At 43.3% G+C, this 16,613-nt stretch overlaps 1 protein-coding gene across 1 annotated transcript in view; it reads right to left on the bottom strand.

Moving 5' to 3' along the window:
- Nucleotides 1-2,971, bottom strand: part of PPP1R14C (protein phosphatase 1 regulatory inhibitor subunit 14C) — an 83,641-nt gene extending 80,670 nt beyond the window's left edge. The window contains 2 exon segments of the mRNA XM_075924428.2: nucleotides 2,429-2,613; nucleotides 2,616-2,971. Coding sequence (XP_075780543.2) covers nucleotides 2,429-2,613; nucleotides 2,616-2,709 — 279 coding nt within the window. The 5' untranslated portion in view covers nucleotides 2,710-2,971.
- Nucleotides 2,972-16,613: the final 13,642 nt, after the last annotated feature.

The following is a 16,613-nucleotide window of genomic DNA, read 5'->3' as shown; positions in this document are numbered from 1 at the left end:
CAGTATCTGAATCTCTCGAGTGGCTGCCCAAGCGCTCCGCTTACAGGTAACACTCCTCTTAGACCAAAGGTAAATGCTTTTTTTACCATTTGGTGCTGGGAAAGAGAAAGAAGTGGGGCACCCTGTCTGAGGCGTTAAAGTTCTAACAGTTTGTTTTTTACTAAAATTCCCACCTGCCCCTTTCCTCCAGTTGATGATGCAAGTCCATATGTCAGATTAATTAAGATCTTTGAAGTTGTTACACACATTTCTTAATAAGGGGACCTATGACCCTGAAGATATAGAGGGCCTCTTTTGGGGGGAGGGGATTAGTTTGTTATTATTAGTTTTGGGGGTTATTATTAATTTTACCTATGTTTTAGCAAGACTTTTTAACTAAGGACTCACCTATGCTACAACTATATGTTGTCCTGCATAGTCTTCAGAAGAGACTTTCCCCACATTTACCTACTCAAGACCTATTACAGTTTTGTTGTGCTATAAACTTTCATTATTAACCGCTTAGAAGTAACACCTCAAGATCAATATGATGAACTCATCAATCCTAGTGACTTTATAATCACACACTGAAAGAAGAAATGCTGTAATATTTACTACTTTTATTTCGTGGCAAGCTCTCTAGAACGAGGGCTTATTCTTAAAATATTGTCTAGAACTGAGCATATTAGCACACAAATGCAGTCTTCAGAATAACTATAATGTTCTGACAAGCCTGACGTATCCTCCGGTATACACTATATATTTTACCAAGTTAGCACAGCCTCTATTGAACTCAAAGACTCATCCCCCAATTTAATACATTCACTCTATCTCTGTGAATACGGAAAAAAGAGGGAAAACACACAGTAAAGAACGTAATTAAACACAAATTTAATCTTTGTTTAATGCAGTAGGAATTAAGGATTTGTTTCTCCAGTCATTCTGAAGAATGTGTATAAATAGTTATTCACTAACATGATGAGCCTCTGGAATGCTTCTCTTTTGTTCCCAAGCTACAACCTATTAGTCTCCAGCAAAGTGAACAATGTTAAAGGCAGCAGTCAATATCCAACCATTGCTATTTCTTCTACCGAATACAAAACAGAATAAGCCAAAGTCTCATTTAAAAGGTCCATACATACAAAGAGACTTAATAGAAAGTATTCTCTTTAAAGAACATTGCCCACAAAGTCACTGAAGTCAGATTCCCCTATCACCAGCATTTCTTGTGTCTCTGCTAGCTTTCCTTCATGTAGTTAAAGAAAGAAATGGGTTGGAAATTACCCTACTTTTTAAAAAAAAATTAAAATGTTCAGCTAAGCATCAATTATAGTCATTCAGCAACATATTAGGCAAACTGTAAACAAACTTGCTGCTCTATATAATGTTACTTCATAGGATGACAGTATTCCATTCACACTCATGCATAAGATAAGGCAAGGTGTGTGCGGTAATAACTTTTATTGATCCAACATTTATTTACTGAATCAATCAAAACAAGCTCCCCCTCCCCCCAGCTCTATGAAAGCTCTAAAGCTTGTCTCTCTCACCAACAGAAGTTGGTCCAATAAAAGCTATTACCTCACCCACCTTATCTCTCTAATACCTTGCCTATGATCAACATGTCTACAGCAACACTGCACACATGTAAGACCGGCAGCAAGCCACAGTCACATCTTTATAAACCGCTTAAGCCAATTTGTACATATAGCTCCTTTATACAGTAAGAGACAGGTTTAGAGGCAAAAGGATCAAGGCCAGTTTATTGCATGCTATGTATATGATTATCAATCATGTCTCAACTGAATGCTTGGCCTCCCCCCCACTTTCTGGAGGGCGGTGGGGGATAGGGAAAAGAACAAAAAATAAAGGATCACCTTCACACAGATCAGTGCCGCTGCTCAGGAACAGTGCAAACCAGACTTCATCCTCTTTGCACTACACACGGCCACTAGCCATGTGTTTTTAACCACTCTCACAGGCACCCTGCAACCCTCCACTTGCAAAACAGCCTTGGGCATCTCTGCAGTGACTGATCCCGTTGAAAGATATACTAGATAGGAGATCAAGCAAAGGGCTTAATAGAGGGCCATGCCTGTCGCTTTACGGACGGGGAGGAGGGGGAAAGACACTAGAGCTGACAATGTCATTTAGAGGTGGGTTTTAAAAAAAAACCAGAATTTCTAATTAATCAAAGCACAGACACGCGCAAAAGGAAAAAGTTTCATCAGCCCCATTGTATCCAGGCAGGCTTGGGGGGAGGAACGGGAGGCGCAGCACAGAGAGGAAACAGCCACACATCGCGCGGAGGAGGAACGGGGAGCAAAGGCAAGAGCCCCGGTCTGCCTGCCCCCACGCCTCCGCGTGCATGTCGCCAGGGCTCTCCGCGGGCCCCGCTCGCGCCCCGCAGCGGCCAGGGAGGAGCCGGGGGCCCGGGCAGGTGCGGTACCTCGCAGCCGTACAGCTGCCCCAGCTGCTCCACGATCCACTCCTCCAGCACCAGCCGCTTCCGCAGCTCCTTGCGGTCGTACTTCACCGTCACTTTCCCTTGCTGGTGGCGCCGCTGCTGCTGCTGAGCCTGCACCGCCGCCGGGGCGGAGACCGAGTCCTCCCGGGAGGAGCCGCCGCCGCCTCCCCCCCGCCGCCGCCGCGGGGGCTCTGGAAGAAAACGCGGCTCCCGCTGCCTCCCCCCGCGGCACCCGGCTCGCTGCCCCCCGTCGCCACGGACATGCTGCCGCCCCGGGCGCTCGCCGCTCCTGCTGCTGCTGCTGCTGCTGCTGCCCGCTGGCCGGGCTCGGGCTGTGGCCGCAGCAGGGGGCTGCCTCCCGGCCGGTGCAGCAGCAACAGCCTCCGCTCCGCACCTGCGGCGTGACGGCGGCCCGCGCAGCGCACACCCGGCTGGGGGAGGGGCGGAGGGCTGCGCGGGCCCCCGAGCCGGCGCGGGGGGAGGGAGGCGGGGACGGCGCCTTAAAGATACAAGCCGAGGCCGGCTGAGTGTGCCCGCCCCACGCCGAGCCCGGCTTCCCCACCCCCGCTGCTCGGGCTGGTCCCAGCTGGCGGGAAGGGCCCGCACGCTCCGAGCCCCTCGGGCACGCTGCGGGGTCCTGCTTAGCTACATCTCCCATTGCCCTCAAGGGCGGTGTATGAGGCCTTAGTGGGGACAGCAGGATTTGGGATCCGTGTTTCCTGTGGCGCGGGCTCTGGACGAGCAGCCAGCCCTAGCTGGGAAGAACACGAGGGGCTGTTTGCTGCCCGGGGGGATGGCCAGCAGGGGGGTGACGGCTGGAGTGTGGTGTACTGTGTAAGCAAAAGCATCAGGGGTGGAAGTAACTTACGTTTCATACACAGACGCTGCCCGGGGGAGGCAGGAGGCGAGGGAGTTGTGATATGACCCAACCTGTCAGAAATGTAAGTGGGGGGTGGCGTGCAGGGAGCTCAGAGTTGGGTTGGAGTGTGGGGAGGTGCAGGAGTCAGGGCGGGAGACAGGGGGTGGTGATGCAGGAGTCAAGGTTGGGGTTTATGAGGAGCTTAGGGCAGAGGGTTGAGGTGTGTGGGGTTGCACGAGTCAGGGCAGGGAGCGGGGTGTGGGATGGGCTCAGGGTAGGGGGCTGGAGGTGTGTATGGAAGGCTCAAAGCAGGGGGCTGGAGTGGATGGGTTAGGGTGGAGTGCGGGTGAAAGGCTCAGGGCTGGGGTAGTACAGGTTGATGAGCCTGCCCTGCACTGCTCCCATTCCCAGGGAAATGAGGGCTATGGGGTCAGTATTATTAGGCATGGGAAGGGAGTTAAGGGTGGGTGGGATGCTGCAGCACACTCCAGGAACCTGGCCCATCACGTGGAGTCCTGGCCCATCACATGGAGTCCTAGCTATCTGCTCCACCAGCCCTGCCTTCCCTCAGAGTCCCAGCTGCCTACTTTCCTCCAGTCCCACACATGCCAGGGCTTTCCTATGTGCCACCAGCCCCATGTGCTCAGGAGTTTCCTGGCTGTTGTCCTCAACTTTGAGCAGGGGTGGGGTGGGGAGGGACAGGGCTAAGGCCCTGTCCCCAGCCAGCCACTTTCTTACGCACTAACCTACTTTCACCTCTGCAAAGTGGGCACACATGAACGTTGCTTGGATGGTCAGTATACCTGGATCTCTCACAAATATTTGCAGAGTTGGAAGTAAAACAAACATTTTTTTATTCTGGTTCACACGTACATGCAACATAAATCTGCACAAATTTGCAACATATCACAAATCTGCAACATACATTTACAAGAGACTGCATGAAGCAATTTTGCAATCTGGATCATCATACCACTGAAATCCAAATCTTTCCCAGGCATATTGTTCTCCTGTGAATATTTCATTTAGCTTTTCATTTTCATCTAGTGAAATATGAAGTCAGCAATCAAGACACAAGGTAGTGTTTTTCCCTTTATGCTTTTTAAAAGGCATTTCTGCCATGAAACAAAATCTGCTTTTGTTATCATTTCATATCCAGATACTGGAGCATGAAAATGTTAATTATAATCATCTTTGGAGGGAGACTGAATATTTTCATTGTAGTGAAATCAAATACACAGCAAATATTTCAATCTAACACCAATTTTTCTGATAATTAGCAAAACATTTTGTCTAAAAGAACAACATCACTGCAAGCCACTTAGGATTAGTGTTTTGATTTATGATAGTTCCATTCTAGGAAGGTCCCCTTGAAACATCCACTGCAGGAGGTTCTTTTGCTGGATTATAAAAACCAGGTTTGACAGCCAGAAATTTAATTTCATATACATAGAAGCCTGGCTATGACCATAAGTAATCAGCCAACATAATTCAAAAACTGTTTAGCAAGGACCTCCAAGTCACAGTTAGCAAGGATGCTAGTTTAAAAGGAGAGTTTGTTTATCCATAGCCCAGGGTCTGGGTAAAGCCATTAATATATTTGGGGGTACATGGTACTGGTGGTACACTGGCAACTTCATAATTGTTTTATCTACCCTGGATTTTCAGCCACAAGTGTTGCTACACCAGAGCAACTAGCCTGGTACAATCAAACACTATGGCTACGTCTATACAGGCATGATTTTCCGCAAATGCTTTTAAAGGAAAAGTTTTCTGTTAAAAGCATTTGCGGAAACGAGCGTCTAGATTGGCACGGATGCTTTTCTGCAAAAGCACTTTTTGCGGAAAAGTGTCCGTGCCAATCTACACGCGCTTTTGCACAAAAAAGCCCCAATCCCCATTTTCGCGATTGGGGCTTTTTTGCACAAAACAAATCTGAGCTGTCTACACTGGCCCTTTTGCGCAAAAGGACTTTTGCCCGAATGGGAGCAGCATAGTATTTCCGCAAGAAGCACTGATTTCTTACATGAGATCATCAGTGTTCTTGCGGAAATTCAAGCAGTCAGTGTAGACAGCTGGTAAGTTTTTCTGCAAAATCAGCTGCTTTTGCGGAAAAACTTGCCAGTCTAGACACAGCCTATATGATTTATACCTGTCATGCATAATCCTCTTGTGCACAAAGCTTATTAGCAGAGCAGGAAAGAGTATCCACTTCAATATTGCCCCCTCTTACACATGCAGTGAAACCAAATGACACATTTTCAATATTTACCAGGTAACTGTTTCATTTCTGATCATTTTAGCAGAAACATCCAGATACTGTGTTTATGAGAGGCATATGAGAAGAGTGTCACTATTCTCTCCTGCCCAAGTGGCAGTTTTCACTACCTCTACACCCACAAATGTAGACAACAGTGTAACAGGTTCCAGCTTTATAATGCTTTTTAGCTTTTGGAAATATAGATCTGGAGACTAAGTAAGGGTTATTATCAGCAACTGCTTCTTACAGTTATGGAAACCTGATGAGGGTTGAAGGAGGGGATTGGCTCCCTTTTAAATGTTTGTGTTTTGAGATGTTAGGCTATGTCTATGCTGCATTCTTTTTCTGGGAAAAGATATGCAAAATGTGGACCACAATTTGCATACCTTTTTCCGCTTTTTTTTTCCAGAAAGGCTTTTCTGACAGTTGGCTTCTCTACATGAGGTCAAATGTGGAGAAAACCTCCTCTTTCGGAAGATTCCTTATTCCTCATAAAATGAGGAACACAGAGCTTCCAAAATAACATGCCCGCTTTTTCGGAAACTGTTCTGAAAAAGCAGATGCATTCCCTGGACTCAGCACAGTTAAGCTCTGTAGTGTAGACATAGCCTTAGTAATTTAGATTTTAAGCTTTCTATGTAATTTGGACAGTCTCGTCCAGAGTTTCTTAATCATATGTTTTCAAACTTCTCTCCTGGGAGCAGGGAGATTTTCAAGTCTTTATCAAATCCTTGTAGACAGATTCTGACCTCGATTACTAGAATTTGATATAGTTTGATAGTTTTCTGAGAAAAATCTAGGCTATTCAGGAAGAGGGAAAAGTATTTTAGGCCAGAACTTCTACTGTGAACCACTCTGAATATCTGAGCCTCTGTCTTTTAGTTGTGCACAAAGACCCACATCAAATTGCATAATAGGAATTTTTCAAAAACCAGTAGAGCTCTAAGACACTCCACATATATCCCCACACCTGGGCTACGTCTACATTGGCCCCTTTTCCGGAAGGGGCATGTTAATTTCAGAGATCGTAATAGGGAAATCCGCGGGGGATTTAAATATCCCCCGCGGCATTTAAATAAAAATGTCCGCCGCTTTTTTCCGGCTTTTAGAAAAGCCGGAAAAGAGCGTCTACACTGGCCCCGATCCTCCGGAAAAAGCGCCCTTTTCCGGAGGATCTTATTCCTACTTCAAAGGAGTAGGAATAAGATCCTCCGGAAAAGGGCGCTTTTTCCGGAGGATCGGGGCCAGTGTAGACGCTCTTTTCCGGCTTTTCTAAAAACCGGAAAAAAGCGGCGGACATTTTTATTTAAATGCCGCGGGGGATATTTAAATCCCCCGCGGATTTCCCTATTACGATCTCTGAAATTAACATGCCCCTTCCGGAAAAGGGGCCAATGTAGACGAGCCCCTGGGGCTTAAGGCTCAAGACAATCAGCCTTGGATTTTTATTCCCCCCATAGCAAATAATCTAGTCTAAGCGTGATACTCCAAAGAGATGCAACTTAAATACCTTTTAGACAGTGTATTAGCAGACATCAGAATCACTACTGGCACCAAAGAGGAGACACCTGCTGTTCAAAATAAACACTCCAAAAAAAGTGGAAGATGAGAACTCATTTCCTCGGAGGCGTGCTTCAAAGACAATAAAAATATTACATTTTTAAGATAATGTGCAGTGATTGGTGAATGGGGAATTGGTAGAGTTGTAAGTGTCTCTCAGAGAGCAGTTTCCATGCACAGTTGGTTTTTCATTATGTTTTAAAGAAAATGCACTCTCAGGAAGCCAAGACCAAAACTACTGCAAAGAATTTTTATTACAATTTTGTTTCAGTTAAGAAAAATATCAGCTTGAAAGTCAAACATAAGGAAAAACTTTTAGACCAACTGTTAACACCCTCGGAACGAGCAATACTACCATACAGCATCCTTCAACTGTCTGAAGAGGGATTCCAAACAGGATAGAGAGAGGCTGTTCTCAGGGTGACATAAGAAAGAATGAGGAACAATGGTCTCAAGTTGCAGTGTGGGAGGTCTAGGTTGACTACAGTAATTCCTCATTTAACACTATAGATGTGTTTCTGAAAATGTTCATGCTAAGCCAAGGGTGGCCCGTCCATATAAGCGAACTAGGCGGTCGCCTAGGGCACCAAGTTAAATGGGGCGCCAAATGGTGGCGCAATATCCATGAGGGGTTTGGAGGTGGGGGCGCCGATTGCATGGTTCTCCTAGGGCGCCACTTGCTAGCAGCTAGTCTAGGGCTGCCCCATGCTAAGCGAAAACATGCTATGCAAGGTCAATTTTCCCATTAAAAATAATGGAAAAGTTGGGGGCTGCGTTTCAGGTGGTGGTGGCAAAGTCAGTTTTTTGTTGGTGCTGGGTCGTCAACATCAACATTAGATAGCTAGCAACACAAGTTACCGCAGTTTGTTAAAACACAAAGAGAAACACGTGAGTGAGCGGCGGAACGCTGTGACCATGTGTATTCATCTGCTCATGCATATTACCACTGTTTTCACCAACTTATACCACTGCACAAAGTAGTCCGCCACTTGATTATTTTCATGTTATTTTGGGGACAGTCATGTTATTCAAAAAACATTCCCTAAATAAAAATTGTGCTATTTCGAAAACATGTCAAGCGGGCATGCATTACATGAGTAATTACTGTATTAGGAAAAACTATTTCACTAGGAGGTGGTGAAGCACTGGAATGGGTTACCTAGGGAGGTGGTGGAACCTCCATCCCTACAGGTTTTTAAATCCTGGTTTTACAAAGTCCTGGCTGGGATGATTTAGTTGGGATTAGTCTTACTTTTAGCAGGGGATTGGACTCAATAACCTCCCGAGAACTCTTCCAACCTTAATCTTCCATGATTCTATGGTTCTATAGACAGAGTTTAGAGAGTTTACTCCTGAAGTCAGACATGAGCAATGACCCTTTTTAGAGAAAGAAACCACAGAGGTTTTCTTACAGAGGCTTTTCAAAACCACTGATGATGGAACCTTTAATTGATAAAGAAATCTTCCCCATCTCCCCTCTACTAGTCCAGATTTCAAACCTGACTAGAAAAACACATTCAGTCACTATGAAGCAAGGCGTCATATACAATGTATTCTAGAAGCCATGTTAAGCCCAAAAATTGTGTTTAAAGATGGTTATTGATCCAATAGCACCCAAAAGTAGCCAGAATGTTATATCCCTAGAATACTATGCTCTTTCTGTCAGGCTCAGACCCTTGTCTAGAATCAGCGATGCCAGTATATCGACCTTCTCGGAGGAAACGTCAAAAAAATAAAAAATAGATTAAGTTGGAGCCAATGTACTTTCCCAATAAGATCTGAAAGCTCCCTACCAGATGATTCCGATAAAACTGAAAAATGGGAAATTGAATGGAGCTGTACTGACTGAGGGGCTGAATTTTCCACAGGTTGTCAATCCCAAAGATAAGTTGGAGTGAGTAGAGATGAAGAAAATTTGCTGGAGCTTGCCCCAGAAATACATTGAAAAACAGATGTAGCCTTTTAGTTGCTTTAAGTTGTGCCAGAGACCAATTCAGCTGCACGGATCAGAGGATACCAGTAGTTCTGCAATGCATCTCTTCAAGTGTTCTGAGCAAAGCTCCCAGGCACCTGAAGATCCAGACCAGCGTTTCCACCTTTACTATTGTCTTCCCCCTAGTCCATGTTGTCCGGTTCCTCTATTTACCTCCTACCTTTCGTTCCTTGTTACTCCGATCATTTTTCCTTTTTATTATCCTGTCCCTTCTATTTCATTGTCTGCCCTTTTCCCCATTTCCTCTGCTCTATCCCATTCTGCATCACTGCTGCACCCTCATGGAGTACCATAGTAATTCAGCTCAACAGGAACCTTTGTAGAGATTTAACACAGGTCTTTCAACACCTTCCCTTCAAGCAATGTGGGAAGGGACCGCTCCAAAGTCACAAGAGAGAGAGAGAGACTATGTGAGATTAACAGAACATGGCACCCTGGATTTTTATCTCTGCCAGGTCAGCTTAATGGAGTTTTGTGGTAATAGTGCTATTAATAATGAACTAATATGCTAATACTATTAATATAGGATTATCAGTTTTATGTAGTATATGTATGATTAAAGAGACACTTTACTGACATACGAGAGGGTACTGCATCTCAGCAGAAGATGGCTAGACATTTACAAACAATAAGAACCAGGCTATGCCTAGCTGGTATAACAATGTGAAAAGGTAAGGGAGTTCAAATAAACACACACAGAGAGACCTCTACAGTGCAATGGGGTAAGCTTACACTAGCAATTCCTTCATTCCCCAAAGTACAAGAACAGATCCTTATTTGTACACGCAGGAATGCAAGACACCTCATATGTGGCAAGGAACAGGTGGGGTCACTGTGCACCAACCAAAGAGTTAACCCAACATGATGGAGAGGGGAAAGTTTGCTGCCAGATGAAAAGTTGTAGCAGCAGGAATTCTGGGGCCAAAATTCCTTCAAGATTTCCTCTGAAATACGGCTGGGCCATATTGCTTCTGCAGTGGGCACAAGTAAGCCCTATAACTGAGTGTTTAGGATATGTGTACACATGTTATCACACATCCTGTTGCTTTTCATTTATAAAGATATGGATGAGCTTCCTTTTTACGAATGGGCTTGTTAGGATGATAAGGAATCAATAAACTAAAAGGTATAAAAAAAGAAAATCTACTGTGATGGACAAGTAAAATGCCATAACCTATTTGATTTCTGTTGTGCCCCTGAGCCCTGTTATGTTTACATGGAAGTATGAACGTTTTGATGCAATCATGAGCAAAGTGAAGCATGAGTTTTGACATACCAAACCTCTCCTCCCAACAAAAATAGTTAAAATGTTCCAAAATCAAAGTTGTCTCAGTAGGGTTTGAACCTAGATTAGAACCCTACAACTCTACCTTGTACCACTTGAGTTAAAGCAGTAATTGGCAACAATAGTAAGCTGTTATCCAGCTTGTAGTAGGGGATGCAATACAACTGGTTGCTAAAGAGCAGTGGCACTCTGAGGCTCAAGAGACCTGACATCTGTTATTTTCTCTGAGTAAGAAATGTGGTCAAGTGGGAACAGAGAATTGAGAATTAGGATTACGGAGATAGAATTATGGAAAAGAATGAACCAGATTCTGGGACTAAGGAGGCTATGCATAGTTTCACCCACGTAGATTATACCAAGTATAAACTGCCTTGCAGAGCTATTCACTAAAGCATACATACTCTAGCACAAAGACCATGTCTCTTCAATAGATATTCCATTTTATCAGACTCTAAAAAAAACCTTTCTATGTAGCTTCATTTTGGAAAAACCACAAAGCAGCCTCTTAGGATTCAAGAGCAGCCAGAATAGGTTCATTCAACTCCTGTCCTCATCTCCCACTGCTGGGTGCACTTTTTCTAGTTGGGAGAAGGGGGTCTATCCATTAGGCTTGTTGGAATTGGGCCCACAATTTTTTAGTGGTGAAAATAATGCTTTAAAAATCAATAAAATGTGCTGGCTGATGGCTTCACCTCTAACCTGACATGTCTGCTAAGAGAAGCACATTCCTGCAGAGGAAAGCAGAAAACGTTCAGGTAGGTTGCATTTGAAAGTTTCTTTTTTAAAATAATATAAGCAAAGTATTCTCAACAGTGACTCAGAGATGCAGATATTAGTTCTGAATTAGTATTGCACTACATTTTGCTCCATCTGTTCAAGTGGATCAGACTGTCTGTAAAATACGGCTTGTATCGGACAGGATATTCATATCACCATCAATTACGCCACCAATTGTTCTACTAAGTAGTAACTCAGCAGTAACCAGCTGATTATTTAGTTGTGTATTTTTTCAACAGATCCCTTTTTCTCCCTTGTAAATCTGTTATGGACTTTGAGTTTTCTAGGTTCATAGATTAATGTGACATGACTTCACTTTTTAAAAAAATATCAAAGTACATAAAAAAAATAGGAGGTCACAAATAAGCCTGTCTCCTAATACTACAGCTAAGCTGTTTTGGGTTTTTTTGGTTTCCTACCAGTGCTTTCATTATTAAACATCATTCCTGATAGCAGAATCCTCTGCATTATCTGCAATGTCAGTCTAAATGTTTTTTCCATTAGCATCTCTATTAACAATGACACATATCTTTCTGCCTGCTGTCACATGGTCTGAATGCCTAGCAATTTCCCCACCACATCATGAATGACTAGAAGTACATTTTGCTGTGTTTTTGCTCCCTCCACCTCTCCATAGGAATTTCCATTACCTTTGACAGTGATGCATCTGCTCTGGCATCTCGAGACCTCCAAGTTTATGTCTATGATACACTGCTGTGATGATGACCTGCTCTGAGGTGATCCATTTTGTCTTGACTTAATTTAGAAACAAACAAAAAATACATTCACATTAAAGAGAGAGTTATATTATTGACTTATAAATGTGCTTTTAAAAAATGCACAGTTCAGTCACACTTGTAACTAAACTTGGAAGGATTAGAATTGTCTTGATAAACACGTTACACTGTAAACACAAAGTGAGGAAAAATATTTCCATTGATAACTGAAATGTGAAGATATGAAAACTAAGAAAAATGCTGCTTGATACTTCAATTTGATTTAAGGCTATTTACTTTGTATATTTTGGCATCTGCTGTTTTAACAGGCCCAGGGGAAATGACAGCCTGCATGGGCCCCCAGGGAAGGTGGGGATCTGACTCTGTGTTCCTGGAAGGTTCCTTTTCATTTTATCTTCTGAATGGGAAAAGCAATGATTCCGTAGGTTTCCCCCAATTATTCCCAGGCTATTTTTTTCTGTCTCTGTCACACTCACAAGCTTTCAAGCACCAGACATTGTTTTATTCAGCAGCAGGGTTTTAATTAGGCAATTAAACTGGGCTGCTATGACTTGTCTTTTACACTGAATGTTTTCTATGACTGTAGGTCTGGCAGTTTCTGTGTTGACTCTGTGGCAAAATGATGGACTGTTGATTCAAGTGTGTGTCATCCCTCCTTTCCTCCAAGCCATGGGATTTTCTGTCCTGATAAGTTATTTTTTGGTCTCTTGGGCTATAGGTCTAGACTGCAGCCTTCTTTCGGAAGAAGCTTTTCTGGAAGAGATCTCCTGGAAAAACTTCTTCCAAAAGAACGTGTCTACACAGCAAATGCGCATCAAAAAAGCGATCTGCTTTTTTGACAGATAGCGTCCACACTGAATGGACACTATCTAACATTTCAGCTGTGATTACTATGTATGGGATGGCCACCAGGGCACCTGTGCTTTTTGCTTTTTCCTCTTCTTCTGAAAGAACTCCCTCTTCCCTGTCCACACTCGCCTTTTTCCGAAAGAGCTCTTTCCCAAAAAGGCTTCTCCCTCATAGAATGAGGATTACCAGTGTTGGAAAAACCCCTCTGTCCTTTTGATTTTCTTTCAGAAGAACATGACTGCAGTGTGGACATAAGTGAAGTTTTTTCAGAAAAATGGCCGTTTTTCCAAAAAAAAAAGCCAAACTCTGTAGTGTAGACATACCTTTAGAGTAAGGGGATGTGCCACAAGAGGAAATGCTGCTGCAAGCATTGTCCTTGGAATTACTCAAAGTGTCACACACTTTCTGTTCTTTTGTTATTGAAGAAGAATGTTAAATTCTCCTGAAGGAATTTAGGCTGATAGAGAATATAACAGAGGTGAGGAGGCATGGGGAAAGCTGAGGTATCCCATGAATACTCTTGAATTATTTTTCAAATTGGAAAAAGTGGATGTGTTTACACCCCAGGTGTGATTTCCTTCTGCAGATATTTGAGTGAGCAGGCTTTACAAGCACAAGCACTCTCAAAACACATTTTGGCCCAGGCTCTCTAGTGTGCTACATTTCTGTTAGGCACAGGAACAGAATAGGGGACACCCCCAGTGCATGAAACCACTGCATACGTTGAAGCACATATATGGCAGTTGTCAATGGTCTCCAAGGAGCCATGTGCTATCTGAAATAAACACAACACAGCTTCTTCTGACTGTTCTCCTACCAGGCCCTACTTCCGTGTCTGCCTGAACCTCAAAGGCTGAATTGGAGATAGTGCAGAGGGAAAGATATGCCAGAACTGAGACAGATGAGAGCTCACACCTATACGTTGGGGGTAATTCTTAGCTGGCAAGCTCTGACCTCTCTTCAGCCTCTTTAAGCTGCCAGACGTACACAGGAGCTAGCACACAAAAGAGAATATCCCTTTAAGCTTAGATGCACAGATATTCACTGTGAGTGAATTTCACATTGTAATTTTGAATGCAGTAGTCTACTGTAGATGTTGTTTTGGTTCATTATATAAGTCGACACATCAGGGAAATGAAACAATCCCATGCATGTTACATAACAAACCCACACAATGTGAATTTCAAAGCGTATATTTACAATGAATTCTTCCAAAGCTAGTCATCAAAGGGAAAAAAAAGTGTGAAGAAACTATAAAATAATAGTAAAGAACTAATACATTTGGTGTGATCTATTTGCAAACAGAAAAAAATCAGAGAAGTCTAGATCTTGTTACAAATTACTTCCTGTGTTCTATGGGTAGGATTTTTGGAAATAGTCATTTGTACAGAAGTGCTTGAGCATCCAGCAACTGGAGCAATGGGCAAGCCAAGTAGAGAATACCCAGTAGATACCAGGGTTGAGTTGCAGACTTCAAACCCCAGTTCAGAAAAGCACTTAAGCAAGGAAGTTTGGCTGAAATGGGGCTTTCCCTTTTTTATAATGAAGTATGTATAATATCTTTTCTTATAGTTGGTGGGTGCTGAAATGAGCTGGATTGCAGGAACATGAAATCTTGAACATGCATCGATATTTCAACTCCACTGACTATGAATCCAGTTGTATTTAAGATGGGGAGAGGGGATCAGGAAACAGAAGGAAATCAGTGAATAGTCAGGAATTCAGTTTTGAGTTGCGTAACTAATGAAGATTTAAAAAACTGCTACATTTTTCTCCAGGCTATGTCTACACTACAGGGCTTTCCTGGAAAAATTTGCATACCTTTTTCCAATAGTTTTTTTGGAAGAGGCTTTTCTGAAATTGCCAAATTTCAGGAAAAAAAACCCTCTTTCGGAAGAGCCCTTCTTCCTCGTGGGAGGAGGAAGACAGGGCTTCCGAAAGAGTGCATCTGCTCTTCTGCAAAAAAAGTAGAAGAGCAGACGTATAGGCTGAAGTTGCGTATCTTAAATTGAATTTAGCCCAGGGTATGTTTACACTGCCACCCTGCCACCCTAGTTCGAACTAGGGTGGCTAATATAGTCATTCAAACTTGCAAATGAAGCCCGGGATTTAAATATCCCGGGCTTTATTTGCACATTCCCAGGCGCCACCATGTTTAAATGCCTGGTAGTTCAAACTCCCTGCCCACAGCTACATGCGGCACAGGCTAGGTAGTTCGAATTAAAGCTCCTAATTCAAACTACCGTTACTACTCCTGCAAGGATTACCGGGCATTTAAAAATGGCGGCGCCCGGGAACATGCAAATAAAGCCCAGGATATTTCAATCCCGGGCTTCATTTGCAAGTTCGAATGACTACATTAGCCACCCTAGTTCGAACTATAACAGCTAGTGTAGACATATCCCCACAGTGTAGACATATCCACAGTGTGGGGCAAAAAAGGGTTGTAGACTGACTACCGAGGAAAAGAATCAGCTTTGCACATAATATTCTCATCTCCAGCACCTTACACTGCAAAAAGGGTATGTTCCTAAGACTCACTGTGGGTATGTCTACACTGCCACCCTAGTTCGAACTAGGGTGGTTAATGTAGTCAATCGAACTTGCAAATGAAACCCAGGATTTAAATATCCCGGGCTTCATTTGCATCTTGCCGGGTGCCACCATTTTTAAATCCCCGGTAGTTCGGACTCCGTGCCCGCAGCTACACGCGGCATGGAGTAGGTAGTTCAAATTAGGCCCATGTAGCCGCGGGCACGGAGTCCGAACTACTGGGGATTTTAAAATGGCGGCGCCCGGCAAGATGCAAATGAAGCCCGGGATATTTAAATCCCGGGCTTCATTTGCAACTTCGATTGACTACATTAACCACCCTAGTTCGAACTAGGGTGGTAGTGTAGACATACCCTGAGGCTGTAATTCCCACAGCTTTTACACAGTGCGCAGGAGCACAAGCACCCAGCCAAGAGCAATACAGTAGGGACACTAACTGTGCTGCTAGTGCTGTATGTACTTGGGAGATGTATGGATGGCCCTAGCCCAAAAAGAGAAATGGGCAAGGAGATCTCAGCCTACATCACGGACTGCTTGCCAGGCCTCCTGTTTCCAGAATGGGAAATTTCCTACTGGGAAATATAGGACAATGGCAGCTCTGAATGAGACACATCAAACCATTTACAATTAGCAAGATATTAAAGCAGTGGCAGGTATTTCTTTTTAAAGATACTACAGTGTTTTCTGTATGTTTATTTGATAGTAGTCACCTGTATAACACACAGCACCATAATATTTATGGTCCTAATCTGCACTAGTCTCCACAAGGGCAAGTCTTTCAATCCAGTGGAGCATCAAGGCCTATCCTTTTGTCTATTCTTGCTTAATGGGGCATAGCCATCTAAAGTATTAGAGTTAAGCACGGTGACTTTCCTTCAGTGTTTCTTTTCTATAGCTGCTTCATTTTTAATTGATCAGTTCTTCATCAGTTTGAAATGTACTGAGTTGCTTGATGTATAGACATTAAGACTCAGGAATAATATTTTAGCTTCTATGTTCTTGTTGGCCTCAATATTTATATATTAACACACACACTCACCAGTTAGATATATCTATTTTGGTCATTACACATAGGCTTATTAACAGAATACTAAGCTTTTGTGTATAATTTTAGAAGGCTTTTTATACCATGTCATCTTAAGTATTTATTTAAAAAAAAAAAACTTTCCATTTTTTCCAGGGTGTGTAGCAGCTCTGATAGAAAAGCCTTTCCCTACTGATTTTGATCTTTCTCATTTGAAAATCTTGCTTTTTGCCTCTGTATATCTATATTTTTTTCAAAATGTGACTACTG

This window comes from Pelodiscus sinensis, chromosome 3 (assembly GCF_052426305.1).
Source record: "Pelodiscus sinensis isolate ZL-2025 chromosome 3, ASM5242630v1, whole genome shotgun sequence".
Taxonomy (NCBI): Eukaryota; Metazoa; Chordata; order Testudines; family Trionychidae; genus Pelodiscus; species Pelodiscus sinensis.
The sequence above is the reverse complement of the archived record's forward strand: the minus strand, read 5'-3'. Positions and strand labels throughout refer to the sequence as shown.